General features: G+C 44.6%; 2 protein-coding genes and 1 long non-coding RNA gene across 3 annotated transcripts in view; 2 read left to right on the top strand and 1 right to left on the bottom strand.

Moving 5' to 3' along the window:
• Nucleotides 1–12,412, top strand: part of CORO1A (coronin 1A) — a 28,524-nt gene extending 16,112 nt beyond the window's left edge. The window contains exons 3-11 of the mRNA XM_063430896.1: nucleotides 5,740–5,862; nucleotides 7,909–8,038; nucleotides 8,770–8,951; nucleotides 9,133–9,252; nucleotides 9,381–9,485; nucleotides 9,772–9,917; nucleotides 10,847–10,904; nucleotides 10,983–11,204; nucleotides 11,808–12,412. Of these exons, the coding sequence (XP_063286966.1) occupies nucleotides 5,740–5,862; nucleotides 7,909–8,038; nucleotides 8,770–8,951; nucleotides 9,133–9,252; nucleotides 9,381–9,485; nucleotides 9,772–9,917; nucleotides 10,847–10,904; nucleotides 10,983–11,204; nucleotides 11,808–11,909 (1,188 nt within the window). The 3' untranslated portion in view covers nucleotides 11,910–12,412. The remainder of the gene's footprint in view (nucleotides 1–5,739; nucleotides 5,863–7,908; nucleotides 8,039–8,769; nucleotides 8,952–9,132; nucleotides 9,253–9,380; nucleotides 9,486–9,771; nucleotides 9,918–10,846; nucleotides 10,905–10,982; nucleotides 11,205–11,807) is intronic.
• The window catches only part of LOC134572088 (uncharacterized), a 129,357-nt gene that overhangs the window by 52,699 nt on the left and 59,474 nt on the right, over nucleotides 1–17,184 (top strand). The window lies entirely within an intron of this gene.
• The window catches only part of LOC134570676 (bolA-like protein 2), a 6,639-nt gene continuing 3,922 nt past the window's right edge, over nucleotides 14,468–17,184 (bottom strand). The window contains exons 2-3 of the mRNA XM_063428607.1: nucleotides 15,505–15,602; nucleotides 14,468–14,746 (exon numbers count right to left, since the gene is read on the bottom strand). Of these exons, the coding sequence (XP_063284677.1) occupies nucleotides 14,647–14,746; nucleotides 15,505–15,602 (198 nt within the window). The 3' untranslated portion in view covers nucleotides 14,468–14,646. The remainder of the gene's footprint in view (nucleotides 14,747–15,504; nucleotides 15,603–17,184) is intronic.

Here is a 17,184-nt window from a genome sequence, read left to right as displayed (position 1 = left end):
TGTGTCGGGGTGATTGGCCAGATTTCCAGTGTTTCAGAGTGATTGGGCAGGTTCTCAGGGTGATTGGCGGATTCTCAGTGTGTCGGAGTGATTGGGCAGATTCTCAGTGTGTCGGAGTGATTGGTCAGATTTCCAGTGTTTCAGAGTGATTGGGCATGTTCTGAGGGTGTTCAGCCAGATTCTCAGAGTGTCGGAGTGATTGGGCAGGTTCTCAGGGTGATTGGCGAATTCTCAGTGTGTCGGAGTGATTGGGCAGATTCTCAGTGTGTCGGAGTGATTGGGCAGATTTCCAGTGTTTCAGAGTGATTGGGCATGTTCTGAGGGTGTTCAGCCAGATTCTCAGAGTGTCGTAGTGATTGGGCAGGTTCTCAGAGTGTGTTGGAGTCATTGGGCAGATTCTCAGTGTGTCAGAGTGATTGGCCAGATTCTCAGTGTGTCAGAGTGAATGGGTAGGTTCTCAGAGTGTGTTGGAAAGATTGGGCAGGTTCTCAGAGTGTGTCGGAGTGATTGGGCAGGTTCTCAGAGTGTGTTGGTGTGATTTGCCAGATTCTCAGTGTGTCAGAGTGATTGGGCAGGTTCTCAGAGTGTGTTGGAGTGATTGGGCAGGTTCTCAGAGTGTGTCGGAGTGAATGGGCAGGTTCTCAGAGTGATTGGCCAGATTCTCAGTGTGTCAGAGTGATTGGCCAGATTCTCAGTGTGTCAGAGTGATTGGCCAGATTCTCAGTGTGTTGGAGTGATTGGGCAGGTTCCCAGAGTGTGTTGGAGTGATTGGGCAGGTTCTCAGAGTGATTGGCCAGATTCTCATTGTGTCAGAGTGATTGGCAGTATTCTCAGAGTGTCGGAGTGACTGGCCAGATTCTCAGTGTGTCGGAGTGATTGGGCAGGTTCTCAGAGTGTGTTGGAGTGATTGGGCAGGTTCTCAGAGTGTGTTGGAGTTATTGGGCAGGTTATCAGTGTGTTGGAGTGATTGGGCAGGTTCTCAGAGTGTGTTGGAGTTATTGGGCAGGTTCTCAGTGTGTTTGAGTGATTGGGCAGATTCTCAGTGTGTCAGAGTGATTGGCCAGATTCTCAGTGTGTTGGAGTGATTGGCCAGATTCTCAGTGTGTCAGAGTGATTGGCCAGATTCTCAGTGTGTTGGAGTGATTGGCCAGATTCTCAGTGTGTCGGAGTGATTGGGCAGGTTCTCAGAGTGTGTTGGAGTGATTGGGCAGGTTCTCAGTGTGTCAGAGTGATTGGGCAGGTTCTCATAGTGTTTTGGAGTGATTGGGCAGGTTCTCAGAGTGTGTTGGAGTGATTGGCCAGATTCTCAGAGTGATTGGGCAGGTTCTCAGAGTGTGTTGGAGTGATTGGGCAGGTTCTCAGAGTGATTGGGCAGGTTCTCAGTGTGTTGGAGTGATTGGGCAGGTTCTCAGAGTGTGTTGGAGTTATTGGGCAGGTTCTCAGTGTGTTGGAGTGATTGGGCAGATTCTCAGTGTGTCAGAGTGATTGGCCAGATTCTCAGTGTGTTGGAGTGATTGGCCAGATTCTCAGTGTGTCGGAGTGATTGGGCAGGTTCTCAGAGTGTGTTGGAGTGATTGGCCAGGTTCTCAGTGTGTCAGAGTGATTGGGCAGGTTCTCAGAGTGTTTTGGAGTGATTGGGCAGGTTCTCAGAGTGTGTTGGAGTGATTGGCCAGATTCTCAGAGTGATTGGGAAGGTTCTCAGAGTGTGTTGGAGTTATTGGGCAGGTTCTCAGAGTGATTGGGCAGGTTCTCAGAGTGTGTTGGAGTGATTGGGCAGGTTCTCAGAGTGTGTTGGAGTTATTGGGCAGCTTCTCAGTGTGTTGGAGTGATTGGGCAGGTTCTCAGAGTGTGTTGGAGTTATTGGGCAGGTTCTCGGTGTGTTGGAGTGATTGGGCAGATTCTCAGTGTGTCAGAGTGATTGGCCAGATTCTCAGTGTGTTGGAGTGATTGGCCAGATTCTCAGTGTGTCGGAGTGATTGGAGTTCTCAGAGTGTGTCAGAGTGATTGGGCAGGTTCTCAGTGTGTCAGAGTGATTGGGCAGGTTCTCAGAGTGTTTTGGAGTGATTGGGCAGGTTCTCAGAGTGTGTTGGAGTGATTGGCCAGATTCTCAGAGTGTGTTGGAGTGATTGGGCAGGTTCTCAGAGTGATTGGGCAGGTTCTCAGAGTGTGTTGGAGTGATTGGGCAGGTTCTCAGAGTGTGTTGGCGTTACTGGGCAGCTTCTCGGTGTGTTGGAGTTATTGGGCAGGTTCTCAGTGTGTTGGAGTGATTGGGCAGATTCTCAGTGTGTCAGAGTGATTGGCCAGATTCTCAGTGTGTTGGAGTGATTGGCCAGATTCTCAGTGTGTCAGAGTGATTGGGCAGGTTCTCAGTGTGTCAGAGTGATTGGGCAGGTTCTCAGAGTGTTTTGGAGTGATTGGGCAGGTTCTCAGAGTGTGTTGGAGTGATTGGCCAGATTCTCAGAGTGTCGGAGTGATTGGGCAGGTTCTCAGAGTGTGTTGGAGTCATTGGGCAGGTTCTCAGAGTGTCGGAGTGTTTGTCCAGATTCTCAGAGTGTCGGAGTGTTTGTCCAGATTCTCAGAGTGTCGGAGTGATTGGGCAGGTTCTCAGAGTGTGTCGGAGTGATTGGGCAGGTTCTCAGAGTGATTGGGCAGGTTCTCAGAGTGTGTTGGAGTGATTGGGCAGGTTCTCAGAGTGTGTTGGAGTGATTGGCCAGGTTCTCAGTGTGTCAGAGTGATTGGGCAGGTTCTCAGAGTGTTTTGGAGTGATTGGGCAGGTTCTCAGAGTGTGTTGGAGTGATTGGCCAGATTCTCAGAGTGATTGGGAAGGTTCTCAGAGTGTGTTGGAGTGATTGGGCAGGTTCTCAGAGTGATTGGGCAGGTTCTCAGAGTGTGTTGGAGTGATTGGGCAGGTTCTCAGAGTGTGTTGGAGTTATTGGGCAGCTTCTCAGTGTGTTGGAGTGATTGGGCAGGTTCTCAGAGTGTGTTGGAGTTATTGGGCAGGTTCTCGGTGTGTTGGAGTGATTGGGCAGATTCTCAGTGTGTCAGAGTGATTGGCCAGATTCTCAGTGTGTTGGAGTGATTGGCCAGATTCTCAGTGTGTCGGAGTGATTGGAGTTCTCAGAGTGTGTCAGAGTGATTGGGCAGGTTCTCAGTGTGTCAGAGTGATTGGGCAGGTTCTCAGAGTGTTTTGGAGTGATTGGGCAGGTTCTCAGAGTGTGTTGGAGTGATTGGCCAGATTCTCAGAGTGTGTTGGAGTGATTGGGCAGGTTCTCAGAGTGATTGGGCAGGTTCTCAGAGTGTGTTGGAGTGATTGGGCAGGTTCTCAGAGTGTGTTGGCGTTATTGGGCAGCTTCTCGGTGTGTTGGAGTTATTGGGCAGGTTCTCAGTGTGTTGGAGTGATTGGGCAGATTCTCAGTGTGTCAGAGTGATTGGCCAGATTCTCAGTGTGTTGGAGTGATTGGCCAGATTCTCAGTGTGTTGGAGTGATTGGGCAGGTTCTCAGTGTGTCAGAGTGATTGGGCAGGTTCTCAGAGTGTTTTGGAGTGATTGGGCAGGTTCTCAGAGTGTGTTGGAGTGATTGGCCAGATTCTCAGAGTGTCGGAGTGATTGGGCAGGTTCTCAGAGTGTGTTGGAGTCATTGGGCAGGTTCTCAGAGTGTCGGAGTGTTTGTCCAGATTCTCAGAGTGTCGGAGTGTTTGTCCAGATTCTCAGAGTGTCGGAGTGATTGGGCAGGTTCTCAGAGTGTGTTGGAGTGATTGGGCAGGTTCTCAGAGTGATTGGGCAGGTTCTCAGAGTGTGTTGGAGTGATTGGGCAGGTTCTCAGAGTGTGTTGGAGTGATTGGCCAGATTCTCAGTGTGTCGGAGTGATTGGGCAGGTTCTCAGAGTGTCGGAGTGATTGGCCAGATTCTCAGTGTGTCGGAGTGATTGGCCAGATTCTCAGTGTGTCGGAGTGATTGGCCAGATTCTCAGTGTGTCGGAGTGATTGGGCAGGTTCTCAGAGTGATTAGGCAGGTTCTCAGAGTGTCGGAGTAATTGGGCAGGTTCTCAGTGTGTCGGAGTGATTGGGCAGGTTCTCAGAGAGTGTCGGAGTGATTGGCCAGATTCTCAGTGTGTCGGAGTGATTGGGCAGATTTCCAGTGTTTCAGAGTGATTGGGCATGTTCTGAGGGTGTTCAGCCAGATTCTCAGAGTGTCGTAGTGATTGGGCAGGTTCTCAGAGTGTGTTGGAGTGATTGGGCAGATTCTCAGTGTGTCAGAGTGATTGGCCAGATTCTCAGTGTGTCAGAGTGAATGGGCAGGTTCTCAGAGTGTGTTGGAAAGATTGGGCAGGTTCTCAGAGTGTGTCGGAGTGATTGGGCAGGTTCTCAGAGAGTGTCGGAGTGATTGGCCAGATTCTCAGAGTGTCGGAGTGATTGGGCAGGTTCTCAGAGTGTCGGAGTGATTGGGCAGGTTCTCAGTGTGTCGGAGTGATTGGGCAGGTTCTCAGTGTGTCGGAGTGATTGGGCAGGTTCTCAGGGTGAAACAGTTCTCAGGGTGAAATAGATGCTCTCTGTGTGTCAGTTACAGATTCGGCTGCCGGTTTTAGGGGAAGTGTCTCACCACAGCTGAATCTTGCCCTTATTTGGTAGGTGATGTGAACTGTCTGTGTCGTGTCACATCCTCCACTTTACCATCAAGTAGACGAGGGGCGTGGTAGCAGGACACCATATTGCTGCTCTAGCAAAGTACACAAGGGTGCTGGCGTTAACCCTTCCTTCAATGTAACTGCCACCTTAACATACTATCAGTACAGAGCGCCCTCTACTGGCTGTACAGAGAACTTACATTAACTGTCTACGATGAATGATTGACAGAGTAGAGCTTAGTCACGATGCTGTGAAATAGAATGCATTGAAAAACAACATTATAGGTTACAGTAGCCAAGATGTGACTAAAGCTCGGTTAGAGATAATTCTCAGGGGTGAGTAACGTTCACACCTGGATAGCGGTGTTGGATTAGAAGCTGTGAGACATAGATTAACCAAGATGTTAGTAATTGATGGAATCATGGGGGATGGAGCCATTCAGCGTTCGTGTTATGAACATATAGAGCAGCATGTGACTGGTTTTCTTGTTCTTCTTCGTGTTTTATGAGTTTGTCAAATGTTTTACGAATGACATGGAGTGTTAAATCTCTGCTCTAAATGTTCTTTATGTAATGGGTCACAGCATGTACCACGCGCAGCTGAACTACTGACACACATTTTAACAGTCAGACAAAACAGAAAACTGATTACAAATTGTGTTCATTGTGCTGTAGATATTGGGAGAGATTAGGAACACACTCTGCTCCATATACTTGAGATTAGAAAATGCAGCCATTCCCTGATCTCTGCAGAAATTATCTTATTAAATATAGTTTTTATAAGTGGCCGGAGTTCTGCTCCTGGTGTTCCCCATTACTCCCAGCATCCGCATTCTGTAAAATTCAGGGATTATTGCAGCGGTGAAATGATAATTGTGCTCATCCCAAATATCTTAACCCCCTAAGGAAATGTTCCGTCACGCTGGCCGTTTACTGCTGAACGCCTTAGGGCGTTAAATATACTTTTGAACATTTGTCAGACTTGTAATCATTAATAGCAGAGTGGAATCTCTTTGTGTGGTATTTTCATGATGGCTTGCCTGCATTGGAGGGGCAATAAGTGCCTATATCAGACCGCTTTGAACTGACGTGGCCATATTATACATTCTCTCCAGACAGGACGCCTGGACAAGTCCCAACCAGTAGTGTGCGGTCACACGGCTCCGGTACTGGACATTGACTGGTGTCCTCATAATGATAACGTGATTGCCAGCGGCTCCGAAGATTGCAGCGTGATGGTAAGGAATGTCACCTCTAATCAGTGTTCCCTTTAAAAGAGGAGTCCTGCCCCTGAAGACCTTTTTATACAAATGGTGCCCTGCTAGAATCAGGCAATAAATGGACATCTCAGAACAAGCCCCCATTGGGATGTAACGATATAATACAGATACAGTAACGATATAATACGAATACGGTATCGATATAATACAGATATGGTAATGATATAATACAGATACAGTAACGCTATAATACGAATACAGTAACAATATAATACGGATACGGTAACGATATAATACGAATACAGTAACAATATAATACGGATACGGTAACGATATAATACAGATACGGTAACGATATAATACAGATACAGTAACGCTATAATACGAATACAGTAACAATATAATACGGATACGGTAACGATATAATACGGATACGGTATCGATATAATACAGATATGGTAACGATATAATACAGATACAGTAACGCTATAATACGAATACAGTAACAATATAATACGGATACGGTAACGATATAATACAGATATGGTAACGATATAATACGGATACGGTATCGATATAATACAGATATGGTAACGATATAATACGGATACGGTAACGCTATAATACGAATACAGTAACAATATAATATGGATACGGTAACGATATAATACGGATACGGTATCGATATAATACAGATATGGTAACGATATAATACGGATACAGTAACGATATAATACGGATACGGTAACGATATAATACGGATACGGTATCGATATAATACAGATATGGTAACGATATAATACAGATATGGTAACGATATAATACGGATACAGTAACAATATAATACGGATACGGTAATGATTTAATACAGATATGGTAACGATATAATACGGATACAGTAACAATATAATACGGATACAGTAACGATATAATACAGATATGGTAACGATATAATACGGATACAGTAACAATATAATACGAATACAGTAACAATATAATACGGATACGGTAACGATATAATACAGATACAGTAACGCTATAATACGAATACAGTAACAATATAATACGGATACGGTAATGATATAATACAGATATGGTAACGATATAATACAGATACAGTAACGCTATAATACGAATACAGTAACAATATAATACGGATACGGTAACGATATAATACGGATACGGTATCGATATAATACAGATATGGTAACGATTTAATACGGATACAGTAACGATATAATACAGATATGGTAACGATATAATACAGATATGGTAACGATATAATACGGATACAGTAACAATATAATACGGATACGGTAATGATATAATACAGATATGGTAACGATATAATACGGATACGGTATCGATATAATACAGATATGGTAACGATATAATACAGATATGGTAACGATATAATACGGATACAGTAACAATATAATACGGATACGGTAATGATATAATACAGATATGGTAACGATATAATACGGATACAGTAACGCTATAATACGAATACAGTAACAATATAATACGGATACGGTAATGATATAATACAGATATGGTAACGATATAATACGGATACAGTAACGATATAATACAGATATGGTAACGATATAATACAGATACAGTAACGCTATAATACGAATACAGTAACAATATAATACGGATACGGTAACGATATAATACGGATACGGTATCGATATAATACGGATACGGTATCGATATAATACAGATATGGTAACGATATAATACGGATACAGTAACGATATAATACGGATACGGTAACGATATAATACGGATACGGTATCGATATAATACAGATATGGTAACGATATAATACGGATACAGTAACGCTATAATACGGATACGGTAACAATATAATACGGATACAGTAACGCTATAATACGGATACGGTAACAATATAATACGGATACGGTAATGATATAATACAGATACGGAGCTTATTGAGGAGGAATGTGATATAATATGGATATAATAATGATATAATGCAGATACTGTGGTCCCTGCTGAGGAATGTGATATATAATGTCTATTTTTCTCTGTAAGGTCTGGGAGATTCCAGAAGGGGGACTTACCCGCTCTCTGACAGAGCCCATCGTCACACTAGAAGGTCACACAAAGCGAGTGGGCATAGTCACCTGGCACCCAACTGCCCAGAACATACTGCTGAGTGCAGGTAGGGGAATGTCATGTTTCAGGAGTTATGCACTTGCATGTGTGATGTCATCTGTGTGCAGGATGAGTGTTAAAAATGTTATATGTTAGCAGCAAGGGTGTAGAAATTATTGTGCGCATGGATTGTGTAAATGGAGTGTGTATGGACAATATGCTGTGTACACTGAGGGTGTATGGACAATGTACTGTGTACACGGATTGTGTATGGACAACATGCTGCGTACACGAATTTTGTATGGACAATGTTCTCTGTACAAGGAGGATGTATGGACAATGTGCTGTGTACACGGATTGTGTATGGCAATGTGCTGTGTACACGGAGTGTGTATGGACAATGTACTGTGTACATGGAGTGTGCATGGTGTATGGACAATATGCTGTGTACACGGAGTGCGTATGGACAATGTACTGTGTACACAGAGTGTGTATGGACAGTGTACTGTGTACATGGTGTATGGACAATATGCTGTGTACACTGAGTGTGTATGGACAATATGCTGTGTACACGGAGTGTGTATGGACAATGTGCTGTGTACACGGAGTGTGTATGGACAATATGCTGTGTACACGGAGTGTGTATGGACAATGTACTGTGTACACGGAGTGTGTATGGACAATGTGCTGTGTACACGGAGTGTGTATGGACAATATGCTGTGTACACGGAGTGTGTATGGACAATGTACTGTGTACATGGATTGTGTTGGAGGATGACCTCTCATTTTGACCTCCAGGTTGCGATAATGTGATCCTAATTTGGGATGTGGGAATTGGCCAATCAGTCATCGTGCTGGAAGACACCCATTCCGATCTCATATACAGCGTGGCATGGAACTGGGATGGGAGTCAAATCTGCACCTCCTGCAAGGACAAGAAGATCCGGATCATCGAACCCAGGGCTGGAACCATCGTAGCGGTGAGTCTACAGGCTGCTGAACCTCTCCTCAGAGCAATCTTGGGTTTCACAGGACCTGGAACTAGAGACTTAAAATGTATTTAAAATGGAATGCAAGTCCAGCTCCAGAGCTTCACGCGGTTATGCCGCAATACGCCATGAAACCCCAGCTGACAGCACCAAACTTTATTCTTTCTTGTAGGAGAAAGACAAACCACATGAAGGCAGCCGCCCAGTCCGAGCCATCTTTGTTTCAGAGGATAAAATATTGACCACCGGATTTAGCCGAATGAGTGAGCGGCAAGTGGCCTTGTGGGACCTGGTGAGTGGGTCAGGACCTGGGGTAATAAAGAAGACTCGTGTAGACTATAGCCAGACCTGCCACGCCTCTCGTAGGGTTAGATGACATATTTCAAAGCTTTGACCTGATCATTTTTCGCTCTTCCTTAGAAATCTCTAGATGAACCACTCACCCTCCAGGAGCTGGACACCAGCAGCGGAGTCCTCATCCCCTTCTTCGACCCGGATACCAACATCGTGTACCTTGGCGGGAAGGTGAATGACTTGGGGGTTGTGTCAGTGGGTGGGTAGTAAAGGGTGGCAACAAGGATTACAGAATCCTTTAGGAGAGCAGGCAGCTAATGGATAATAAAATGTATTGTTACCGCTATTCGATGGATCTTTGTGTAATAATATAACGTGCTGGGTGAATGGCAGTACCCAACGCATTTATTAACAGAATACAGCACTGAGCCTATTGTCTGCTACGTAACACAGGGTTCGGCTTGCTGACTGCTCGGCTTCCGGTTTATAACGTTACTAACTCATCTCTGTATTACAGGGAGACAGCAGCATCAAGTACTTTGAAGTGACGGATGAGTCTCCCTTTGTCCATTTCCTGTCTCAGTATAGCAGTAAGGAGTCCCAGCGGGGTATGGGGTACATGCCTAAACGAGGCCTGGAAGTCAACAAGTGTGAGATCGCTAGGTAAGACCCCCATCATTTAGCTTGCTTCTCGTGGGATTTAAAGGGACACGTCATGTGTTTCCAGAAACTCTTCATTGTGAGCCAGATAATGAATTAAAAAATGTATAAACCCCTCCCAGAAAGGGATGTGTCAGTCTGCTCTGCGCAGTCTGATCTTATCTCATGAACCTATAGACCAGGGCTGTCCAACCTGCAGCCCCCCAGATGTTGCTGAACTACAACTCCCATGATTCTTCCAATGAAACATAAAGCCAGGGAATCATGGGAGTTGTAGTTCAGCAACATCTGGGGGGCCGCAGGTTGGACAGCCCTGCTCTAGACTGTAAGCTCGTTTGACCAGGGTCCTCTTCAACCTATTGTTCATGTAAGTTTCTGTAATTGTTTCATTTATTGTTAAATCTCCCCCTTTTGATAACATTGTAAATTGCTACGGAATATGCTGGCGCTATATAAATACCAAAAATAATGAAGCTGTCTAGCGGGGGTTAATGGGCTAATTCCACCCAGCTGCAGTTCCACATATCAGACCTGGCGTGAGGAATTCTTAGATTGACGAATAGTAGCCAAACTGCAGCATTGCATGTACACACTATACACACTCATTGCATAGAGCTAAATGGAAAAGATTAAATGAAATCCTCCTTGGACATCAATCATACAGCTGTGAGATTTTTGTAAACTGCTGCCGTTATGATCCCCTAGCTGTCAGTTCAATGCATAATAGGCATCTGTCATCGGCACCCAGAGCATGCGAGTGAATCCCCCCACAGCCCCGTACTCCCTGAGATGTCTCCCCCTGCAGTGAGGGATAGTGACTATTCAGGAGGAGGATTGGGCTGCAGGGAGAACTTGCCTCTGGTAAATAGTAAGATTTCCTACATATTGCGCAGTCTGTGCTTTCCCTGCTCATACTGTACCGTCTGTTTCAGGTTTTACAAATTGCATGAGAGGAAGTGTGAGCCAATCATTATGACCGTTCCCCGCAAGGTGAGGTTATACAGTAGTAGTGGGTATCACAAGGTGCATGTTCCAGGGCGCACTCACACCATTCTGTCTGTCTCTTAGTCGGACCTGTTCCAGGAGGATCTGTACCCAGACACCGTGGGTCCTGACTCTGCCCTCACCGCCGAGGAGTGGCTGGGGGGTAAGAATGCTGGCCCCGTGCTGATCTCCCTGCGGGATGGATATGCCCCAAGCAAGGCCCGAGAACTCAAAGTTACGAAGAACGTTCTGAGCGGCAGAATTCCTAAACGCAGCCACTCCTCTAACGATGGAAAGGCAGACTCGGTAAGTTGGAGTTTGTGCCAGGCACAGGTAATAGCGCAGAGATTGATTGCTTTTCCTGTCTCTTGCCCAGTGTCTCACAATGGCTGATGTTAATAACATGCTATCCCTGTCAGTTTATATTAAAATACTAGAAATTCTCACCACATGTAGGATTTATTCAGATCATACGGGAACACTCCAAACTCCAATTTTAACCTGTGTGTAGCAGTTTTGGTGTCAGGAGTGGCCAGGCATCCTGCCATTTTAAAGAGTCAAACTGTTTTCGAACAGTAAACGTGGAACGTGGTTACGGTGCTTGGATTGTTCCTCGAAGGACGTCTGTGCTCTATGTAAATAATATGATAATGAAGAGCTTAGGGAGATGTAATTATCTTATGTTCCATTGGCACTGCCATCTTCCGTGCTCCATTGTAGCTGAATTGTGCCAAATGTAACTGCAGATGTCCATGAAGATCAGCAAGTGATGACCTGTTACTGCAGCCCATTGACTATCCGGTAATAGAACAGAAATATCCCCAGTATGCTGGCCTACCAGTGCTGTGGAGAGAAGCTAGGATGACCTATTTATCCAGATTAACTTTAATATTGTTTATTTACCTGCAGGATTCGGTGTTGGAGAAGCTTCTGGAAGACATAAAAAAGTTGAAGGCAACGGTTGCAGCACAGGAGCAACGCATTTCTCAGCTGGAGAGTGCGGCCAATTAGCGAGAACTTAATCCTTTATTTACCTTCACAAGACGTGTGACCGTGCCCTATTCTGTTAGCTCTGTGTCTAGCTCTCCTTCTTCAAATCCATGTTGGAGGAAATAAATGTTGCAAAAACTGCGCCATTGCACCTCTTCCACATCTCTGTTTCAAGCCGTAATCCTGACCTCCTGAACCTCGGACACCGGGATAGAGAATGGATCGACGTACAGGGAGAAACGCTTTCAATTCATCTCTGGTATCGTGCTTTCCTCAATAAGACTCTTCGCAGGGCCCTGAATGGAATCCATAACGGGTGCGATGGATTAGCATGTTCCTCGGATTAGACAATTCTCTTTATACAAGAAGAGTCCGGGTATGTCCTATGGCATGAAGGGCCCTAAATGTTACAATCCCCAAAACGGAGTCAATGCACTCTTAAACTGCATCCTCTGCGTCTCCTGTAAGGACAGGGCGTGGGGTACGTGAAAATAAAGTGATACCATACCGGCTTCTGCTACTCACTACTGATCCATACGAGGGTTTTATTTTACACCAGTGGTTCTCAAACCAGTCCTCAAGACCCACCAACAGTCCAGGTTTTGTTAGTATCTCCATTGGAATAAAACAGGGAAATACATCAATCCTGGACTGTTGGTGGGCCATGAGGACTGGTTTGAGAACCACTGTTTTACACGATATCCCAATATCACGAGTCAGAGTGTGAAATGTTACCCATCTACCTCTTAACACGAGTACTGCTGTCACCGATCTTTATAAACTGCTTACTGTGTCTACAGAGAAAAAAAAATCACCAATAAGCCACATCCAATACACAAACATCTTCTCCCTAAAATGGGCAGGCTGAGACGAGTACCGCACCTATTAGTTTACACGAGGTACAAGGGTAGACAACGTTCGGCACCACAGATCTCCCCTGATTTTATGTCAGCATTACGGCAGTCTGCTACATCTGGATTGTCGAACGTTGCCTATCACTGCGCTAGGACACCCCCCACCATCCTACAAAATTCAAGTTCATATAATGATGTACCATTAGATTGAGCGTCGATTGGTTTAGTATCATGGGTTGAAAAATCTTGGGGATTGTTATTATAGCAGATCAGCATTTCCTGAATCACTTGAGATGGATTCAGGAGGTATAGGTAATAGAATACACAGATAGTCAGCCCCGGTGAAGTAACGGTTATGGTTCTAGAAGCTAATAGAGTGAAAGCCACTAGTGACACTTTCTAGGGAGGACTTTAAATAATTTAATTTAGTGTCACTGGGCAGAGCATGATATATGGAAGTAGTGGATTCAATGCGTCTCTATGAGAAGAATCCGATTTGCTGAGTGTGGCAATTGTCGCGCATGCCCAGTATGTTCCCAAGGGGTTTCTGAGAGGAGCATTGGGCCAGTATGTCCCCCAGGGGTTTCTGAGAGGAGCATTGAGCCAGTATGTCCTCCAGGGGTTTCTGAGAGGAGCATTGGGCCAGTATGTCCCCCAGGGGTTTCTGAGAGGAGCATTGGGCCAGTATGTCCCCCAGGGGTTTCTGAGAGGAGCATTGAGCCAGTATGTCCTCCAGGGGTTTCTGAGAGGAGCATTGAGCCAGTATGTCCTCCAGGGGTTTCTGAGAGGAGCATTGGGCCAGTATGTCCCCCAGGGGTTTCTGAGAGGAGCATTGGGCCAGTATGTCCCCCAGGGGTTTCTGAGAGGAGCATTGAACCAGAGATCATCCAGACATATGATCTCAAGGAGGGAGGAGACTGGCTGGCGCTGGATTATTTAAGGGAGGCAGCAATTTAAATCTACTAAGGAACACTTAAACAATAAAAAAAAAAAAACATATATAGTCAGGCTGAGCCGGGTTCCCACTGTCCAATGGAAGCCCTGCAGCAGTTAGTCACTAACCTATCAGATATGGATTGTTGCTAGCTGGGGTCTGGCCACTGGAGGGCAGTGTTTCTATGCAGTATGCCAACAGCTATGGTCATTATTATATCCAATAGAGTTATAGAACTATGAGTACTTTCCCAACTCATGCAGCCTCTAACACATGTTCTGAGTGTAGTTTGTATTTATCTTTTAACCAATGTTCTCTTTTACTCTATTTTAAAGCACGCTGAGGAAATATAAAAATAGCAGTACAGTGATTTCTGAGGAAGGTGAGGTCCTACACTTACACCTAGTAAATGTCCCACAGTTACAGGGACATCGTTAATATGGACTCCTGGTTATCGTACAATAGTTCATAACTGGATACATTGTATTCCATGAAATGTAAACTGTGTATTTCCTAACATTCCCATCATCTACAACATACATTAAAATTCCCGAAATTCTAGACCAAGGGTAACGGAGTGTTCGTTCTACGCTTGGGGTGATGGAGCATTTGTTCTACGCTTGGCATAATGGAGCGTTCATTCTACGCTTGGGATAATGGAGCGTTCGTTCTATGGTGGGAGTCGTAGTAGGAGGCAGGGTAAGGTTAGGGAATATCAGTGGCCGATCGGGTTATATTCTGTCTGCTCCCATTATATACTGTATGCAGCTGAGAAAACACCAAACAGGAAGTGTTGGCTCATATATTTATTATATCGAACACCGTGACCATTGATCCATCAGAGGAAGGGGAAATAAAGTTCCTTGTAAGGTTTCAGATAACCCAGTCAGACTGTTTGATAAGCCACGTGTTTGTAATCAGCACCGCAGGCTCTGGCACACATGGAGCAGTACATCCGATCATCTACAGCTCATTTCTTCTTTTCTACTTCCCACTGAGCTGGAGTCAGCGTCTTCTGTTCAAATGCATGTATCACCTTTAGTTCCTCAGACAGACAACTGTTCACCAACCTGCAGGGGAAAGCAGAGAGTCATCAAACTGCCATAAAGCACTGAGATACTACCACACATAGTCTACTCCAAGTTAGTGACAACCACACAAAGTGTACACCAACCTAGTGACCGCCACGCATAGTATACTACAACTTAGTGACAACCACACATAGTGTACACTAGATTAGTGACCGCCACACATAGTGTACACTAGATTAGTGACCGCCACGCATAGTATACACCAACTTAGTGACAACCACACATTGTGTACAGCAGGTTAGTGACAGCCACACATTGTGTACAGCAGGTTAGTGACAGCCACACATTGTGTACAGCAGGTTGGTGACAGACACATTGTGTACAGCAGGTTAGTGACAGACACACATTGTGTACAGCAGCTTAGTGACAGACACACATTGTGTACACTAGGTTAGTGACAGCTTAAGTATTCCACAATAGCAATATCCACTTCATTCAGATTTGGGTGGCGTGGATTAGGATGTCATTCAATAGCCATTCAAAGATGGATGAACGGATTATGCTTAATGTGAGTGTGCGCAGGCACCAGGTCCCCAGTTTTGGTTAAAATGCTTTAAACCCATTTTTGTCCCAGAACCAGGGGACAGCACCAACTACTAACACCATAACCACTACAATAGAAGGTTTTGGATATGATTCTTAGATTATCCTTTCAATTTATAGAGCACTGGACCCCGGGCTGTGAAATGCCTTCTGGTCTCCTCCAACCTCTCCCATAAACCACACCTTGCTCTCACCTGTGTCTCTGTAGCAGGGGCTTTCCTTCAAACAGGGGGGACACCACCAGCACCTTAAAGCTGGTAGAGCAGTGATTGGGGGATGTATCTTCAACCTCCTGTAAGACAAGAGAAAAGAGATTGAATAATAAAATAAACTTACCAATAGAGTAGATGGCTCAGGGTCTCACAATCCACTATTCAGTCCTAGCACCATAACCACTATAGCACATACTGCATTACAAACTAGGCTCAGACCTTAAACAGGGTTAAAAATCCCCACTAGCTTTTGGTGAGTAAAAATATAGCCTTGGTGAGTAGATTTCACCCTGGTGAAGGTGCCATGGCCCCTCAGGAGTGGCAAGTAACTTACAGTTTGACTAGCAGCATAGGACTTCAAATGTTAACCCCGCTTTAAAGAAATACTAGTGTTAGGAACACATGTTGGCCTCCTCTGACGTCAGTGCCAAGGGGGAACTTAAAGGGACACAGTCACCAAAACAACTTTAGCTTAATGAAGTAGTTTTAGTGTATAGATCATGCCTCTCAGGTTTCACTGATCAATTCTCTGCCATTTAGGAGTTAAATCACTTTGTTTCTGTTTATGCAGCCCTAGCCACACCTCCCCTGGCTGTGACTGACACAGCCAGCATGAAAGAATTGGTTTCATTTTCAATCAGGTTCAACTTGCTTTAAAAGTTTTTATCTCCTGCTCTGTATATTGAGCTATAATTACATACAGGAGGCTCCTGCAGGGTCTAGCAAGCTACTAACCGAGCAGGTGGTAAGAAATTCTAAAATAAACAAGATTTGCAATAAAGGAAGTGTAAACATTGGATAACTTTTACAGGAAGTGTTTAGGAAGACTGTGTAAGTCACATGCAGGGAGGTGTGGCTAGGGCTGCATAAACAAAGTAATTTAACTGCTAACTGGCAGTGATTTGAGCAGTAAGACTGCAGTTGTTTTGGTGACTATAGTGTCCCTTTAATGCATTAGGCCCTCTCCATAGGAAAGCATTACATCAATGGTTGACAAAGACTGGTGGTAGAATTAGTGCATGGAAAGTGTTAAAATACCACCATTTGAAGTACCCTAGGGTGTCCACTTTTTAAAAAATATATATATATGGTTTGATGGGGGTTAATTACACATGGCTTCACAGATGTCCCAAATAGGACCTGGGTGCATGATGACCAGCTGTGACAATTCCAAGTTGGAAAACTGGAATGCGCACCCTCCATATAAGGTCTCTTAGCCCCCAGAGAACCAGACACACCTATACATGGGGGGTATCCCTGTACTCAGGAGATTTTGCTGAACACATATTGGGGTGTTCTTTGGCAGTAACCCTTAAAGTTCTCAGTACCTGTATTCTTAAATTGCTATGTGTGTCAAAACAATCACCAATTATTTGATTTTTTAAATTTAGCATAGATTGGGGTTAAAATGGTTGCATGAAAAGAGTCAAAATACCTCAAGTTTAATACTTTATGTTGTCTTCTTTTAAAAATATATATACACATGTGAAGGGTTATTCAGGGATTTCTGACAGATATCAGAGTTACAATGTAACTTGTGTTCATTTTGAAAACAAATTGGTTTGGAAATAGCAATGTGCTACTTGTGCTTATAGCCCTATAACTTTCCAAAAAAAGCTTAGAACATGGTAACATTGGCCAAAATTTTTAAACTATTTAGCA

This window comes from Pelobates fuscus, chromosome 8 (genome assembly GCF_036172605.1).
Source record: "Pelobates fuscus isolate aPelFus1 chromosome 8, aPelFus1.pri, whole genome shotgun sequence".
NCBI classification, from domain to species: domain Eukaryota; kingdom Metazoa; phylum Chordata; class Amphibia; order Anura; family Pelobatidae; genus Pelobates; species Pelobates fuscus.
The sequence above is the reverse complement of the archived record's forward strand: the minus strand, read 5'-3'. Positions and strand labels throughout refer to the sequence as shown.